The following is a 16242-nucleotide window of genomic DNA, read 5'->3' on the forward strand; positions in this document are numbered from 1 at the left end:
GAACATGATACTCAGATTGATCACTCTTCTTAGTTTGTGAGCAGCATAGTCTGACCTGTGGACTGTATTTGTGTGACCAACAGGTACTACCTGTGTCTACAGCTGCGCAAGGACATCCTAAGCGGTAGCCTTCCTTGCTCTTTCGTCACACTGGCCCTGCTGGGCTCCTACGCTGTACAGTCAGAGCTGGGTGACTATGATCAGGACATCCATGGTTCCAGCTATGTGAAGGAGTTGCACTTTGCTCCAAGCCAGACCAAGGAGCTGGAGGAAAAGGTGATGGAGTTACACCACACTTACAGGTAACCACTGGCATGCAGACTGGTCTTACTGACATGCACAAACCAGCAGTGAGCATTTGAGTGGAACTGTTCAAGTTGTTGGTTGTAGTGATGTATTTATGGAAAGTCCATGTCTTCCAATTTGTGTCCTTCCAGATTCATGACTCCAGCCCAGGCAGATATGATGTTCTTGGAGAATGCAAAGAAACTCTCTATGTATGGAGTTGATCTTCACCAAGCCAAAGTAATCAGTCATTTTGAGAAATTAATTCCATATTATTTTACTTTGCAGTGCATTTCTTATTTGAAAAGTTGGAAATGAACTGTATTTAAACAGATTTAGCGAATAGTATCAATCTGCTACAGTCAACAGCAATTGAAACATCAGTGGAATGTAGTACCTTCAAAGGTAGGGTGTGTGCGCCTCCTAGTGGTGGTTTTTTTGTGTGTGAAGAAATTATGTTCAGTCAGTAGCAGATTTCCTGGGGACAATTTGCATTCCAATAAGTTGTGAGAACCTGTATATTGCTGTTGGTCTCCTGGCAACACTGACATGAGTATACATCCACACATAGCTGCTTTATCTCTCCTTGGCTTTTGCATCGCTGGAGTGTAGTGGAATGTTAAGAGAATGAATTGCTTGCCTGTCCCTGCACCAGGATCTAGAGGGTGTGGATATCATGTTGGGAGTTTGCTCCAGTGGGCTGATGGTGTATAAGGACAAGCTGCGGATCAATCGCTTCCCATGGCCCAAGGTGCTCAAGATCTCGTACAAGCGCAGCAGCTTCTTCATCAAAATCCGCCCATCAGAGGTACACCACCTCATTTTGATAGATTGATTGGCTAAGCTGGAATCCTTACCCCCCCCCCCCCCCCATTTACTCCTAATTTGATTTAAAAAAAAATCTGTTTTTAAAAGTATGACATTGAATGTTTTTGACCACCCATTGCAACATACGGCTGAGTTCAGCTTTGTCTCCCTTCTCTGTTCTTCTACAGCAAGAACAATACGAAAGCACCATTGGCTTCAAGCTGCCCAATTACAGAGCTTCCAAGAAGCTGTGGAAAGTGTGTGTGGAGCACCACACCTTCTTCAGGTGGGGGGTCATGAGCCTGCTTGTCTGCACTGTCTGTCCTGCAAGCCTCTCACAGTGTGATCTCCAGGCCAGTTCATTACACCCCCCAACTAGTTATCTGACTAGTTAGAGAAGGAAGGAAGTGAAAAGTATCCTACAGTAAACCTGGTAACTTAAGACTACAACTTCCCCTGTCTAATGATAACAGCAGTTCTTTTCCTAATAATTTTATGTCCACATTACGCATTTTATTCACCATTTATGTCTGTCAGCAAAGTAAACATGCTATACTTCTAACTTAACAAAACCAACCAATGTTAAATGTATTTCTTACTGCTTTTTGCATTTGCAGTCTGAACCAATCACATCTATTATAATTAGCCCAACTAAAATAGCAGATTCAATACAAACTTTTAAAAATAAGCTGTATAAACAGACAACTATTAACTAAATTATTTAAATTATATAAACAGCTTGTGATTTAGAGATCAGAAATTTAAAGGTGACACTGATATATCAAAATATTTGAAAGACTCAATAGCTGTGAGCAATTTTAAAGTTTAATTATGTCACATCACTACACAGTGTTTTCAGTTATTGCTTTTGGAAAGAACACTTATGCTACACATTGTTTTACTTTCTGACAGTATTTCTGTCCATATCTCTGTTTGTAGAGCAGGGATCATCTGTAGTAATAGGATCACGGTTGTAGCCAAAGCAAAACTTTGTGTAAGCACTGTAGTTTAGGCCAAGGGGAGTTTCTGTTGTTGATCAGGTGGGGTCAAAGATGCTGGTGTACTTTGCTGATTCTGCAGTGTAATCATGTCTCTTGCATAGTGCTGTCTGGATAAATTTACCTCTGATTGTCTTTTTCCCACAGGCTGACCTCAGTGGAAGCCACTACTCCCAGGAAATTCCTGGCCTTGGGCTCGAAGTTTCGCTACAGTGGTCGCACTCAGGCACAGACCCGCCAGGCCAGCTCCATGATCGACAGGCCTGCCCCTCATTTCCAGCGTTCGGCCAGCAAGAGGGCATCTCGGAGCCTAGATGGAGGTGGGTGTGTGTCTGTGTGCATGTGAGGGTTTTTTTTCTTTTGGGTCCCCTTCTATGTAGGAAGCCTCGGTGGGGGTGGAGGAGACAGGAACCTACTGTGCATGTTTTTAGTCTTTCTCGAGTTTTTCAATATTCTGTGTTCTTCCTTTAATATGTCCCTGCCCTTTAGCTGGAGGTAAGTCTCACCAGGCCACGTCATTGCATCCTATCCAAGAGAGGACGGAAGAAGATGATTGGTTCTCTTTGGACTCCATCCATTTGCCGCTCACTCCTTTTTTGTCAGGTATCCAGGTGTTCTGCTTTGCAGTGGCCTTTCACTGTGTGCAAAACCAGTCTACTAAATTCTGAAGGAGAAAATGCAAAAAATTCACAACTAACCTCCTTGCGCAGAGCTGCCTACCAAGATTTTTTTCCTCTTACATCTTTTCTTTTGCAGTTACTTCTCAAACCTGTAGCATCTACCTACCACAGCTTGGTTCCTCTATGATTAATCCTTGGCTAATCTATTGGGTTACTATAGCTCAAACTTATACAGCCTGCTCAGGCTGTTGCTTACAAGCGGGTTTTTTTTATTGTATTTTCTACCAACACCAATGCAGTCTTGTCACGTTGCATTCGACATTGTTTTAGCTGGAGATGAGGATAGGCCATTCAGAGACTGTCTTCACAAGTTCACTATTTCACTAGTGGTTTCATTCAGCACTGGTTCATATTGTCTTGAGTTCATGATCTGTGCAAAAAATGTTTTGCCAGCCCACATGTCACAAAACATTCTGTTCTCCATTTTTCTCTACACAGTGTAGTATAAAATTCCATTTTTACTTCTGCTTATGTGATGCTTTAGCAGTATTATTTTTCCTCAATTTGTCGTTTCTAGTTCTGCTTTTGGTTGTTGTCAGATTTCTCTCTTTTGGTGCAGTCATAGCCCATTCCCTCCAAGTGTATGTTTTCTACTACTCATAACAAAAGGCTTTTACCTTATTTTCCTCTTTAAAGCCTGAAATGAAATGGGTTTTTTTCATGGCGTCTTGTTTACGCTGCTTTCTCTAAACAAGGGTACTGAAGGTATAGAAGACTTCAGCCAGTGTATAGAGACTGTAAGACAGTTGAGCTGTTGGATGCCTCTCTATACTATGGAAAGTGCGACAGACACGGGGCTCAGTTAAACAAATTACCCCAACAGAGCTCTCAACACATTTTCCTGGCTATACTTAGCCTGACAGAGACATTTTGTAAATACGGGTGAGACATTTACACTGATTGACAGGTTCACATTTACATGCTTTTTTCCAAAGTGTCTTGGTGTTAATGTTACAGTTATTTACCCATTTATACAGCTGGGTAATTTTACTGGAGCAATTTAGGGCAAGTACCTTGCTCAAGGGTACTACAGTTAGAGGTGGGGATCAAACCTGTGACCTTTGGAGCCAAAGGCAGCAGCTCTAATCACTATGCCACCGACTGTTCCTGTCCCTATAGCCGTTACTGCTGTTATGCCACAGCTTTTTAGAGCCAATTCTCAAGCCCTATGCTGTCTGTCAAATAACCTTAACTTGAGGTATTGAATGGGGAGAATTGCAGGTAAACTAACTTAGTAAGCTGCTTTGGAGAAAAGCATCAGCTAAATGAATAAATGTGTTCCAGAACACACAGATATGTGCATTCCCTCGACAAGTGTTGCAGAGACAGTTGAACAGAGGACTCAGAAATCTCAGAAGACAATGGAGAAAATGACACAACAGGAGGAGGCAATGCTGAAACACAAAATACAGCAGGTTGACACACTGCAGGAGAGGCTGCAACTGAGAAAAAGAGAGGAGGAAGACGATTGGTCTGGTCTGTTGAAATATATCTGTTTGGGACCTGCTACTGTAATTCCAGGTATCAAAATTTGTCCCTATGCTGTGCCTCCCAGATGCAGAAGAAATGGGACTATGTGTGAAACTTACAGCTTCGCTTGCTTCTTAAGCTGACTCACCCAATGAAAATAGACACCTGGATTCTACTTTTAAGATCCATACACATTTCTATCTGAGCTACTAGCTTGTTATAAAAAGTTGTCTGACTTTTTTTTTTTTGTAATGTATGACTGATTCAACATGGTTGACTCTTGCAGGGCTGTACTGCACAGAAACAGTAGTTCCTGCTTCTTTGTTAAGGTTCCTATTCTTTTTGTAAATCATACAATTCCACCGTGTTCCAGAACATTCAGATGAAAGCATTACCTTAACAAGCATAGCAGAGACAGTTCAACAGAAGACTCTGGAATGGGAGACAGTAGAGCAGGAGACATCACAACAACAGAAGGAAGAGTTGTTAGAAGACAAAGTGCAGCAAGTTGAAACACTGCAGGAGAGGTTACAGCTGACAAAAAGAGTGGAGGAGGACGATTGGTTTGTTCTACCGCAATATATCCATCCAGGACCTCCTGTTGTAACTCCAGGTATATGCAGTTTTCCCCACGCTGTGCTCTCCAGACACTGTTGAAATGTGACTGAATGAAAAAACTAACTCCCCTTGCTTCAGGCTGACTCACCCAACACAAGTAGAAGCCCAGATTCCACTTTTAAGAACCGGAGATATGATTTGTATCAGAACTACTGACTTGTTATAAAAATTTGTCTTCAACTTATTTTCCTTCTGCATGCCGCAGCAACATGGCTGGCTCTCGCAATGCTATAGTGGACACAGTAGTGCTTTCTTTTTTTGTCAGAATTTCTGTTTTTTTTGTGTCAGTCGCACCATTCCAGCATATTCCACAAAATCCACATCTAACCATTACCTTGCTACATGTAGTGGAGACAGATGAACAGCAGATTCAGGAATGGGGGATGAAGATGGAGGACATGACACAACAACAGAAGGAAGAGATGTTAGATGACAAGGAGGGGCTGCAACAGCCAAAAAGGGTTGAAGAAGACGATTGGTTTCCTTTGCTGGAATATAACCATTTGGGACCTCCTACTATAGCTCCAGGTATCCTAAAATTTTTCCCCGTGCTCTGCTTTTTTGACGGCATTGAAATGTGACTGCATATGAATCTAACTACCCTTGCTTTTCAAGCTGACTTGCCTAATACAAGCAAAAGTTCAGTGCCCACAAGAGCAACTAATCCAATTTGTTTATATAAACTTGCTGTGTCCTTTCTACTAGAACTGCTACCATACTGTAAAAAGCTGACTACAGTGTGTTTTTTAGACATGGCTGCTGCAAAATGGTGGACACACTCAGCGTACTTTTGGACATTTTTTTTTTTTTTTTCTTTCCCCCCCTTTTTGGTGAAGGTTATTTTTCTTTCTGTTAGTCACGCTATTCCAGCGTGCTTCAGAATATTCATACGTCAGTATTACGACAAGTGTAGTAGAGGCAGGAAGGGGAGATGTTAGAGGACATGACACAACAGCAGAAGGAAGCGATATTAGATGACAAACTGCTGCAGGCTGAAACACTACAGGAGATGCTGGAACTGGCAAAAAAGAGGAGAGATTTGATTGGTTTGTTCTTATGAATTATATTCCTTCAGGACCTCGTATTGTAACTCTACGTATCCAAACTTTTCCCTGCACACCTTTTAATCATGCTTGCCTATAAAATGACATCTTCCTTTACTTCCAAACATCACGTAACCAATATAAGCCAAGAATTCATGGGACCATCTAAACCAGGGGCAGATGTATTCATTCTATCTGGACTACTGTCTTATTACAAGATGCTGTCTCCGGATTTTTTTTAGACATGGCGAGAACCATGCAACATGCTTGACATTTCTTGTGCTTCAATGGAGATGTTAGGTGCCTTCTCTTTTGTCAATTTTTGGTTTGTTTCAGTCATGGCATTCCAGCACCCTCCAGAATATCCAGAAATAAGCATTACCTCAAGAAGTGTAGCACAAACAGCTGAAGATGAGTTTCAAGAATGGGAGATGAAGATAGAGGAGCTGGCACAACAACAAAAGGAAGAGATGTTGGAGGACACTGTGCAGCAGGTTGAAACTGTGCTGGAGAGGCTGCAGCTGACGGAAAGGGTGGAGGAGGATGATTGGTTTGTTCAACTGGAATATATTAGTTCAGGACCGTCTGTTGTAACTCCAGGTATATGCAGGTTTCCTCACACTGTGCTCTCCAGACTCCACTGAAATGTGATGGAATGAAACTAACAACTCCCCTTGCTTTTCAAGCTGACTCACCCAACGCATAGAAAAGTCCAATGTTGACAACTAAACCAGTGCACTTTTATGAATTTGGTGTATCTTCTCAACTAGGACTGCTAACATTTTTTTCTTAGACATGGATGCATCATGGTTGATACAGGTGACACTGTACTGGACAAGTTATTGCCTTCCTTGTTGTCAAGGTATTTTTTTTTTTTTTTTTTTTTTTTTTATTATTATTTCTCAGTCACAGCATTCCAGCATGTTCTAGAGTATCCCGAGGCAGACATTAGCTCTACAAGTTTAGCACAGACATTGGAACAGAAGACCCATGAAAGGGAGGCAATAGTGGAGGAGGTGACACACCAACAAAAGGAAGAGATGTTAGATGACAAACTGCAGTTGGTTGAAATGCTGCAGGAGAGACTGCGACTGGCAAAACGAGAGGAGAAAGATGACTGGTTTATTCTCCTGAAATATATCCATCCTCCACCTGTAACTCCAGGTATACTGTTATCCCCATGCTCTGCTCCACAAATGCCATTTTGACTAGGAAACTAACAGCGCCCCTTGCTTTTCAAGCTGACTTACCCAATACAAAGAAAAGTTGTCCCTCAACAGCAACTAAACCAGTGTGCTTCTGTGAATGGATATAATTTCTACCTGTTTCTTATAAAAAGCTGTCTACAACCTATTCCTGATTAGATGTGATTTCTGCAACATGGTTTGACTTGTAGTGCTGTATTTGGACAGGTTAGTGCCTTCCTCTTTATCAAGGTTCTTTTTGCTCGTCAGCCATGCCATTTCAGCATGTTCCTGAACATCCAGATGTAAGTATTACCTCGAGCAGTGTGACAGAGACAGCCGAACAGAAGACTGAGGAATTGATTACGGTAGAGGAGGCGACATCACAACAACAGATGGAAGAACTGTTAGAGGACAAAGTGCAGCAAGGAGAAACACTCCCGAAGGGGCTGTGGCTGGCAAAAAGAAAGGAGAAAGATGATTGGTTTTTTCTATTCAAATGCACTCGTTCAGAACGCCATTTTGTAATTCCAGGTATTCAAATTTTTCCCCTACACCCTGCTCCTCAGAGACTTGTGAAATGTCTGCACATGAAACTCACCAGATTCACTTGCTTCTCAAGCTCACCTACCCAGTGCAAATTCGGTATCGACAAGTACAACTAAACTAGTGCGCATCTGTGGGTGCGCAACTGGGTGCATACTTTATACCAGGTCCACTATCATATTAAGAGATCCCATCTACCACTGATTTTTCTCCAAGATTGCTACTGCAACCCAAGCTGATATCTGCAGTGCTATACTAGACACATTTTAGTGGCTTTCTCTTTGTCAAGGGTGTCTTTGTTTGTGTCAGTCACACCATTCCACCATGTTCCAGAACATCCAGACGTAAGCATTACGTTGACAAGCATAGCAGAGACAGTTGAACAGAAGACTCCGGAATGGGTGACAATAGAGCAGGAGATATCACAACAACGGAAGGAAGAGCTTTTGGAGGACAAAGTGCAGCAGGTTGAAACCCTGCCGGAAAGGTTGCAACTGGTAAAAAGAGTGGAGGAGGACGATTGGTTTGTTCTACTGGAATATATCTTCCTAGGACCTCCTGTTGTAATTCCAGGTATCCAAACTTTTCCCTACACTCTGCTCCCCCGATGCTGTTGAAATGTGACTATGTGAAAGTCACAGCTTACCTTGCTTCAAGCTGGCTCACCCAATGCAAGCAGAAGCCCAGATTCCACTTTTAAGAACCAAACATATCATTTCTATCAGAACTACTGGCTTATTGTAAGAAGTTGTCTACAACTTATTTTTCTTCTGTATGCTTCAGCCACATGGCTGACACTTAAAATGCTGTATTGGACACGTTAGTGCTTTCTTTTTTGCCAGAGTTTCTTTTTTTAGTGTCAGTCACATCATTCCAGCATGTTCCACAAAATCCAGATGTAATTTCCCTACGTCTGCTCTCTGAACGTTGTTGAAATGTGACTGTGAAACTCACAGCTTCCCTTGCTTCAAGCTGACTCACCTAATGCAAGTAGAAGCCCAGATTCTGCAACAGCAACTAAACCAGTTTGCTTTTAAGATTTGGATTTATTGTTTCTACCTGGAATACTGGTGTGTCTACAACTTATTTTTCTTATACAAGACTGATGCAACATGGTTGACCGTTGCAGGACTGTATTGGATGTTACTGTACTCTTCTCTACTGTTGTTGCCTTCTTCTTTGTTAAAGTGTCATTCTCTGGGTCAGTTACACAATTCCACCATGTTCCAGAATATTCAGGTGTGGATATTATCACATCAAGTGTAGTAGACACAGTTGAACAGAAGACTCAGGAAGAGGTGTCAGCAGTGGAGGAGACAACAAAACAACAGAAGGAAGAGATACTGGAGGAGAAAGTGCAGCAGGCTGAAACGGTGCCAGAGAGGTTGCAACTTGTAAAAAGGGTGGAGGAAGATGATTGGTTTGTTCTACTCGAATATATCCGTTCAGGACCTCCTATTGTAACTCCAGGTATCCAGTTTTCCCCATATAGTGCTCCCCAGATGCCATTGAAATATGACCACATATGAAACTAAAAATTCCCCTTGTTTTTTGTAGCTGAATTACCAAATGCAAAGAAAAGTTCAATATCCTCAACAGCAACTAAATCAACATGCTTTCATGAATTTCATGCATCCTTGTTCTCGTGCTATAAAAGCTGTTGACAGCATATTTTTCTTAGATATGGATGCTGCTTCATCGTTGGCACTTGCAACACTATTGGACATGTTGGTGCCTTCTTTTTTGTCAAGGTTTTTTTTTTTTTTTTGTGTATCAGCAATGCCATACCAGCGTGTTCCAGAATATCCAGCGGTAGAAGTGACCGCTACAGTTGTAGAAGACAAAAAACAGAAGACTCTGGAAGATCTTACAATAGTGGAGACGACACAACAGCAGGAAGAGATATTAGAGGACAAATTACTGCAGGTTGAAACACTCCAGGAGAGGCTGCCACTGGCAAAAAGAGAGGAGGAAGATGATTGGTTTGTTATGCTGGAATATATTACTTCAGGACGTCCTGTTTTAACTCCAGGTACCTCCTATCCATGATGTGCTCCCCATGCTCCCTTGTCTAAATGTGTGCAAAACTCACTTCAACCCAACTCAACTCAAGCAGATTGACCTCAGTGCAACCAAAAGCCATGTTTCTGCAACATCAAATAAACCCATGTGCTTTTCTGAATAGCATTAGTTTTTTTTTCTCAGGTCTTCTAAAATATTACATGTTCTATACATTTTTTTTTTTCTTCTTCTCTCTCATCAAGATGGGAGACACAATGTGGTTGACAGTTGCAGTGCTGTAATGGATACATGTTGGTGCTTTCCTGTTTGTCAGGATTGTTTTTGTTTGTTTGTATCAGTCAAGCCATTCCTGCATGTTCCAGAACATCCAGATGTTAGTGTTCCTCCGGTGAGTGTATTGGAGACGGTCGGAAAGAGGATTCAAAAATCGGTGACAGTCCTGGAGGAGGCAGTACAACCACAGAAGGAAATGTTAGAGGAAGTGTTGCCGCTTTATAAAACACGTTGGGAGAAGCTGCAACCAAAACAGAGGGAAGAAGAAGATGATTGGTTTGTCTTACTGCATCGAATGCCCCCTGTGTTTGCAGTAAAACCTTCAGGTATCCATTCAGCAGTTAATGTCCTCAGACTTCTTCTAAAACAAACTGTAAATCCATTAAAGCTATAAAATCGGTAGGTTCAAGTCCATGATGTTATTCTGGGTTGTCTGTAGGTTTTTCAAGGAACCAGAAGGCCTCTCTAGACGGAGTAGCCATCACTCAGTGGCTATGTTTCCAGGGGCTTATTTGATGTAAAAAAAAAAAAAAAAAAAGCCTTTTCTGTTCTTTGTCCCCACAGCTGTTGTGACCCCGGGGAAGACCTCCCGGCCTGTCAGCGCTCCAGTAATCTCACCTGTAGCCCTGATAGAAGCTGGTCTGCCCACTATGGTTGTCCCATCCCCTGCTGCCATTGCTGTTGCCCCTGATGAAGGCTTCACTCCCATCAGTCTCAAAGCCCGAAAAGAAACCAGGAAAGTGGAGGTGAAGACAGAGGAACAAGTGGCAGAACCTGTTGTGGAGGTTAAGGTATTGTGAAAGTCTGCTGCATGCAACAAGGGGTCTCAAATGTGGTACTGAAATGTCAACAAAGGATAGCTTTGTTAGAGATCACTAGCCATACATGGAAACACATGGCTCTGCACCATAGTGCAAAACAAGCACGTTATAGTGATGCCCAGTGGAGAAGACTAATACAGGCAGTCCTTGTGCTGCAGCACCTGATGCTTAACAGATTCCTGACAAGTGAGGCACATCCAGATTGTCTGAGGTGTATTACTGTCTGTTTCCAGTAATGATCTTTTTTTTAAAGAAAGGAGGAAAATCCCACTAACAGGGACCAGATAATTTATCTTCCATCAGTGCCTTTGTGTGGTTTGGCTGTTGTTTAAAAGTGTGTGTCTGTGTGTACCCATGTCTTCACATATTATCGAAAAGTCCGGTACTTGTGACAGTAGAGTGTATGTAAACAGTCACATCCTTGCCCACTAAGTAGTGAATGGAACCAATAGTTTTTGTTATTAGTACTGTTAAAAAACTGACCCCATTGTTCAAGGCAGTTGACATTATTAGGTTTGTACAATACAAAAGTGCTCATAAGCATACAAGGCAACAATCCATATACGATGAAAATGCTGTTCTGTAGCTACTACAAGATAATCCTAAGACTAGTCACAACTGCCAGGATGAATGCAGCAAAGATGGTACAGAAAAAATGCAGGAAAGCTAATGTCTGTAGCTCTGCAAGGTGTAGTGTGTCTTCATGCAGCAAGGTTTTCGTGCTGCTGTAGATGGCAGCGCAGAGAGAGTGGACGGAAACCCTGGCGGTGATGGCCACCAATGGGGAAAGATGGCCTCAGGTTTGTGAGGCACCCGTACCCCATAGCTGCATGCTTTCCAAGTTAAATTAACAGGAGCTCATATAGCAGAGGCTGTAGTGAGGGGAAACTAACATGTGTACCTTTCTCTCCCCTTCCTGGGGGAATTGGCAGTCGCCTAGGGTGGACATGGAGCAGGTGCAAATGCGCAAGGTTAGAAGTCAGCCCTTACGTACTATAGTTTGCAGCTCTCATACTCCCCTCCCTGTGGTATCTACATGTTCTATTCTCATACCCTTCATATTCATTTAAAAGAGACAGTGAGAAGTTATTTTATTGGTTTTCTTCTGTCTTTTACTTTTGCTGAGTCAATGGGTAGCATCCATGGCAGGGCAGGAAGTGCTTTGCAAGGTCTGCATGTCATGACCGCTGTGGCTTCTTTTTATATGTTGGTGGTACATGGGTTGATTGAAAATTTTTGAGACTAGACCTGCCATTCTGCATCTGAAGGTTCCTTGGGGATGGAGACCTTTTCCTTTACAAAGTACCTTCCCTCATTCGCTGTACATTTTTTACAGCTGCTAAAAACTTCTCTAAAACATGCAGCAGCAAAATTTTTGGTGTCATTTTCAAGGTGGTGACTGTAGCTTTCTTTCAGCAATCAGATGAAAATTTCATCTCACTTGCCACCGCCATCATAAGATTGGGCATGATTACTGAAGAACTAAAGAGAAATCTATTCTTACCGCTGGTGTAGGGTCACGGGGCTTTTCAGTCAACCCTCATGGATTCTTGTCCTGGACATAGGTCTGAATAATACCTATATTCCACCAACTTATTGGGCAGTAGGTGGAATACAGGTACCACAGTAGCTCACAACAGGCTTTAGCGTTTGGGGTCATGAAATCATATTGCAGCCACCAGTCTAAAGGGTAGCAAAATTTTAACTGCAGTGTAGTAATTTTCATGAAAGTAGAGTGCTGTCTCTTTTCACCTCACCAATACCTCCTTCTACCCAACCCACCTGTTCACATTTGCTTGTTTGTTTATTTTTTTTTTTCCTTTTCATATGAGGTTCAACTGTGATCTGAGTTTGTGGTCATGCTGCACGTTGACTGTATTTTTTTGCATTTTTCCTGTAGCATATTTAAATTCCTTTTTTCATTCCACTATCAGTTAGTATTCACTTCAGGTTTGAGTAGTAGCACATTGCAATGCAATATTCAAACCAACTGATTTTCCCCTTTCTGTTTTTTTTTTTCCCCATTTTTCACAGAAAAGAGCTAAGAGAATTGAGGGTGAAACTATCTATATCAGGCATAGCAATTTAATGTTGGAGGTTTGTATCCGTTCTGGTACTGCGATTCACCGGCACTTTCCTTTTGCTCTTTGCCTGTATACTGCTGCATGTTTTGCATGGTATGAATCCTGCCCATTTGTTTTTCTTCTGCAAGCATTGCAAAATTGTTCTGTTTCTTAGACTTGTTGGTAGTGTGGATTTTTCTACTGCTTTGCCTCCATCTGCAGAAAACTTAACAAAGCACAAAACTGGCCCCTATGGCAGTATTACGTTCCAGAAGGTGAATAGTCATATAGTTTATTAGGAAATTTCTGAATTGACATTTCCATAAAATTGCTAAATGTCTGATTTTTGTCTGCCACCACCTCTCCATTCTGCTGTCAATTGTTTGGACAGGCTAATAAATCAAAATAAACAGATTTTGCCAGAGCGAGGGCAGCCTGCACTGACACACAGTCTCCTTTTATCAACTTACTGGAGCTGCCCTTGAGACAAAAGAGCATCCATGGTCCACCTAACCACATGTCCACTGTATTACAATATGAATTCTCCAGAACAGGAGCCATTTCCAGTACCACTTCTGCTAGCAGCATACTGGCAGTCACAGAGTGTGGCTGAATATTGAATTTACTCTCAATTTCTGCCTATCAGAAATGGTAAATGAATATTAAATGCAGCTCATTAAGTAGTGTGGGATGACAAACCGGCATCATTCAGGCATCCTTCTGTCCGTTTAGTTTAATTCTTTCTTTCTGCTAGATTATCTCGTTTATTATAAGGCTCCTGTACAATGCATCTTTTTTTTTTTTGTTTTTGTTTTTGTGTAGTACTGAAAGCCTAAATACATATAAAGAATAGATTTGCAAGCAAAGTCATCTTTGCTTTTTGGGCCAATTTGGGGTACATTGCTGAATTCCTTTTGTTATGTGTGTAATCCTGTTGGAGAACCAGCCTGAGATTGACTCTTTAGGCTGTTGAGAGAGCTCATTCTCAGATGTATCCCAATAGTGACTTTCAGGGAGCAACCGGTATATGTCCCAGGCTCCTGGAGCTAGCCATAAATTGCACTTCATCCCTGCACCGGGATCATATGTAAATGATCTCCCACTTAACCCATACCTGTCACAAGCTACTTACCAACCACGGCAATACTGCTGTTACGTATTTTATGAATGTTGTATTTTCGCACATTACGGTATTGCCATTCTATAAATAACTCTGACATCGTAATGAGAGGGCTTGCTGGAGCTGCAAGGAGCATCTCTTTTTTTCTTACCAAAAAAGCCTGTACCGTAACAACGCTTATCAGTATCTCAGTAAGAATGGAAAAACCAAAGAGGTGTTTTGCTCTGCTCTTCCAACTTTATCATGTTAATGCAGTGCAAAGGAAGAAAATGTGATCTTTTTATTCTTTAGTTTCCTTTCCTGCTTGTTTTTCTGACATAATGTTCACAAAACTAACATGCTTCACTACTTAATGAACTCTCCATCTGTGTTCATCCTGCGTTGCTTTCTTTTCCTCCCTCTTATATACCCTCTTACATCCTCCTGTCCCTCTTGACTCTCCCTCTTTGCTTTCCATCTTTGCCAGGACTTGGACAAGACCCAAGAAGGGATCTTGCGGCACCACGCCAGCATCAGCGAGCTCAAGCGTACCTTCATGGAGGCGGTGCCTGAACCACGGCCCAGCGAATGGGACAAGCGACTGTCCACGCACTCGCCCTTTCGCTCCATCAGCATCAACGGCCAGTTACAGCCTAGTGATGAGGTAAGTCACCTGTCCTGCTGCTCCCGCATGATGCTTCTCACATGTTGGATGGATCCTTAATGTTTAATCCTGTGTAAAAATATTAGCACGTGGCTGCTGGAACTCAGATGTTTCGTGATACATCAGGTGGAAATGTACAATATGGCTTCCTAAGTGTCACGTTGTATGTGTGTGCACTGTGCCAATCACTTTCACTTGGTTTGAAATAAGATTTAGCAGTGATTGCATGATCTTAAGTGTCCCTTCTTTAGACTGAGTTCATGAGCAAGTTCACCCATTACCTCCCTAAAACTCATCTGCACTTGAAGAACATACAACATGTGATTTGTGATGTCCTATGCAAGTCATTGCCACGTGACTGCAAGGTTACAGTGAAGTGAAAATCTTTCGAAAAAGGATCAAGATGCAACATTTTGCTGAAGTGCCCCATCTGTCTTAGAGGAAATTTCTTGATTTCCATTTGTATAAAGACCTTCAGTGTTTTTAACTTAAGTAATGTTTCAGTGTTTTTTTCATATCAAAGTAATGCAGTATGGCAGTACAGCAAATTAGACAGCTGCCTGACACTGTAATGGAAACTTCTTCTAAACAGCTGGAATATTCACTATAAATGGCTTTGGAGAAAAGTGTCTGCCAAATAAGTGAGTGACATGGATGAGTTTGATGTTCATCTGATCACTTGATTTGGTAGTTGGGCATGAAGATTGTGTTACCAGTTGAAGTATCGTAACTCATGTCGAAGGTCAAAATTTGGGGAAGGTGGTGTTTTATATCAAGTGTCAGGTAACCCAAGTAGATGGACTGCTGTAATTAGCTGATCATTTCTCAGCTGGGCTTGAACGTTAGCCGTTTCGGGGTTCTTGGAGTGTTGCACCTATCTGCAACATTTGAAAACTGTCTGAATGCCTGAATTCTTTTACAGTGCTGTGTGTGTGAGAGAGAGAGAGAATATATATATATATGTGTATATATTTATACACACACACACAGTGCATGATATTAGGTTTAGGAGGCAATTACTTTTTCACATAGGGCCAGGTAGGTTTGGACAGCTTTTTTCCCTTAATAAATGAAACAATCATTTAAAAACTGCATTTTGTATTTACTCGGGTTATCTTTGTGTAATATTAAAATTTGTTTGATCTCAATCATTTAAGTGGGACATACGCAAAAAAAAAAAAAAAACGGGAGGGGGCAAGTACTTTTTCGTGTGTGTGTGTGTGTGTGTGATCTCAATCACTTTGGCTATTTTCTGCTGTGTTCATCACAGTTTGTTAGCTTTGTCAATATGCCCAACCATCTGAATCAGAGGGCACAATGGAGTGTAACTTTCTCACCCCCTATGCCACCAGTCAGTGATCACGGTTTACATCCAGTTTGGTGCATCCACATGTGTGCAGATGCCGATTTGCCTTGTGCCTGACAGGTTGCAGAGCAGTGTTATAGGTGTAAATTGAGCAGGGAGAATAAGAAAAAAAAAATGGCTGTAGAAGCAAAGAACACCAAAGCATTTGTAGTCTTGAAATAATTTAAAGAGAGAACTTGACCCATGAGCCTCTGCAATCTTCCACACTTTCTCATCAGCACTGTGAATGACTGGTCTTGCCTTCAGCTCTGTTTCTTGTGGCATGGTTGGCTTGCCATAGGACTGAGGTTGCATGACTTTACT

General features: G+C 41.8%; 1 protein-coding gene across 2 annotated transcripts in view; it reads left to right on the forward strand.

The window, feature by feature from the left end:
* epb41b (erythrocyte membrane protein band 4.1b) overlaps positions 1–16242 on the forward strand; it is a 44582-nt gene that overhangs the window by 19417 nt on the left and 8923 nt on the right. Inside the window, exons 7-27 of one of the 2 annotated variants that reach the window (XM_029254013.1) lie at positions 84–302; positions 438–525; positions 941–1093; positions 1281–1378; positions 2238–2410; positions 2580–2693; positions 4055–4291; positions 4614–4853; positions 5207–5386; positions 6238–6501; positions 6808–7065; positions 7356–7619; positions 7965–8204; positions 8862–9101; positions 9409–9663; positions 9992–10252; positions 10491–10717; positions 11479–11547; positions 11680–11718; positions 12782–12844; positions 14397–14573. In XM_029254013.1, the coding sequence (XP_029109846.1) occupies positions 84–302; positions 438–525; positions 941–1093; positions 1281–1378; positions 2238–2410; positions 2580–2693; positions 4055–4291; positions 4614–4853; positions 5207–5386; positions 6238–6501; positions 6808–7065; positions 7356–7619; positions 7965–8204; positions 8862–9101; positions 9409–9663; positions 9992–10252; positions 10491–10717; positions 11479–11547; positions 11680–11718; positions 12782–12844; positions 14397–14573 (3859 nt within the window). The remainder of the gene's footprint in view (positions 1–83; positions 303–437; positions 526–940; positions 1094–1280; positions 1379–2237; positions 2411–2579; positions 2694–4054; positions 4292–4613; positions 4854–5206; positions 5387–6237; positions 6502–6807; positions 7066–7355; positions 7620–7964; positions 8205–8861; positions 9102–9408; positions 9664–9991; positions 10253–10490; positions 10718–11478; positions 11548–11679; positions 11719–12781; positions 12845–14396; positions 14574–16242) is intronic. The other variant, XM_018757216.2, reaches the window with a different exon arrangement.

Source organism: Scleropages formosus, chromosome 8 (genome assembly GCF_900964775.1).
Source record: "Scleropages formosus chromosome 8, fSclFor1.1, whole genome shotgun sequence".
NCBI classification, from domain to species: Eukaryota; Metazoa; Chordata; class Actinopteri; order Osteoglossiformes; family Osteoglossidae; genus Scleropages; species Scleropages formosus.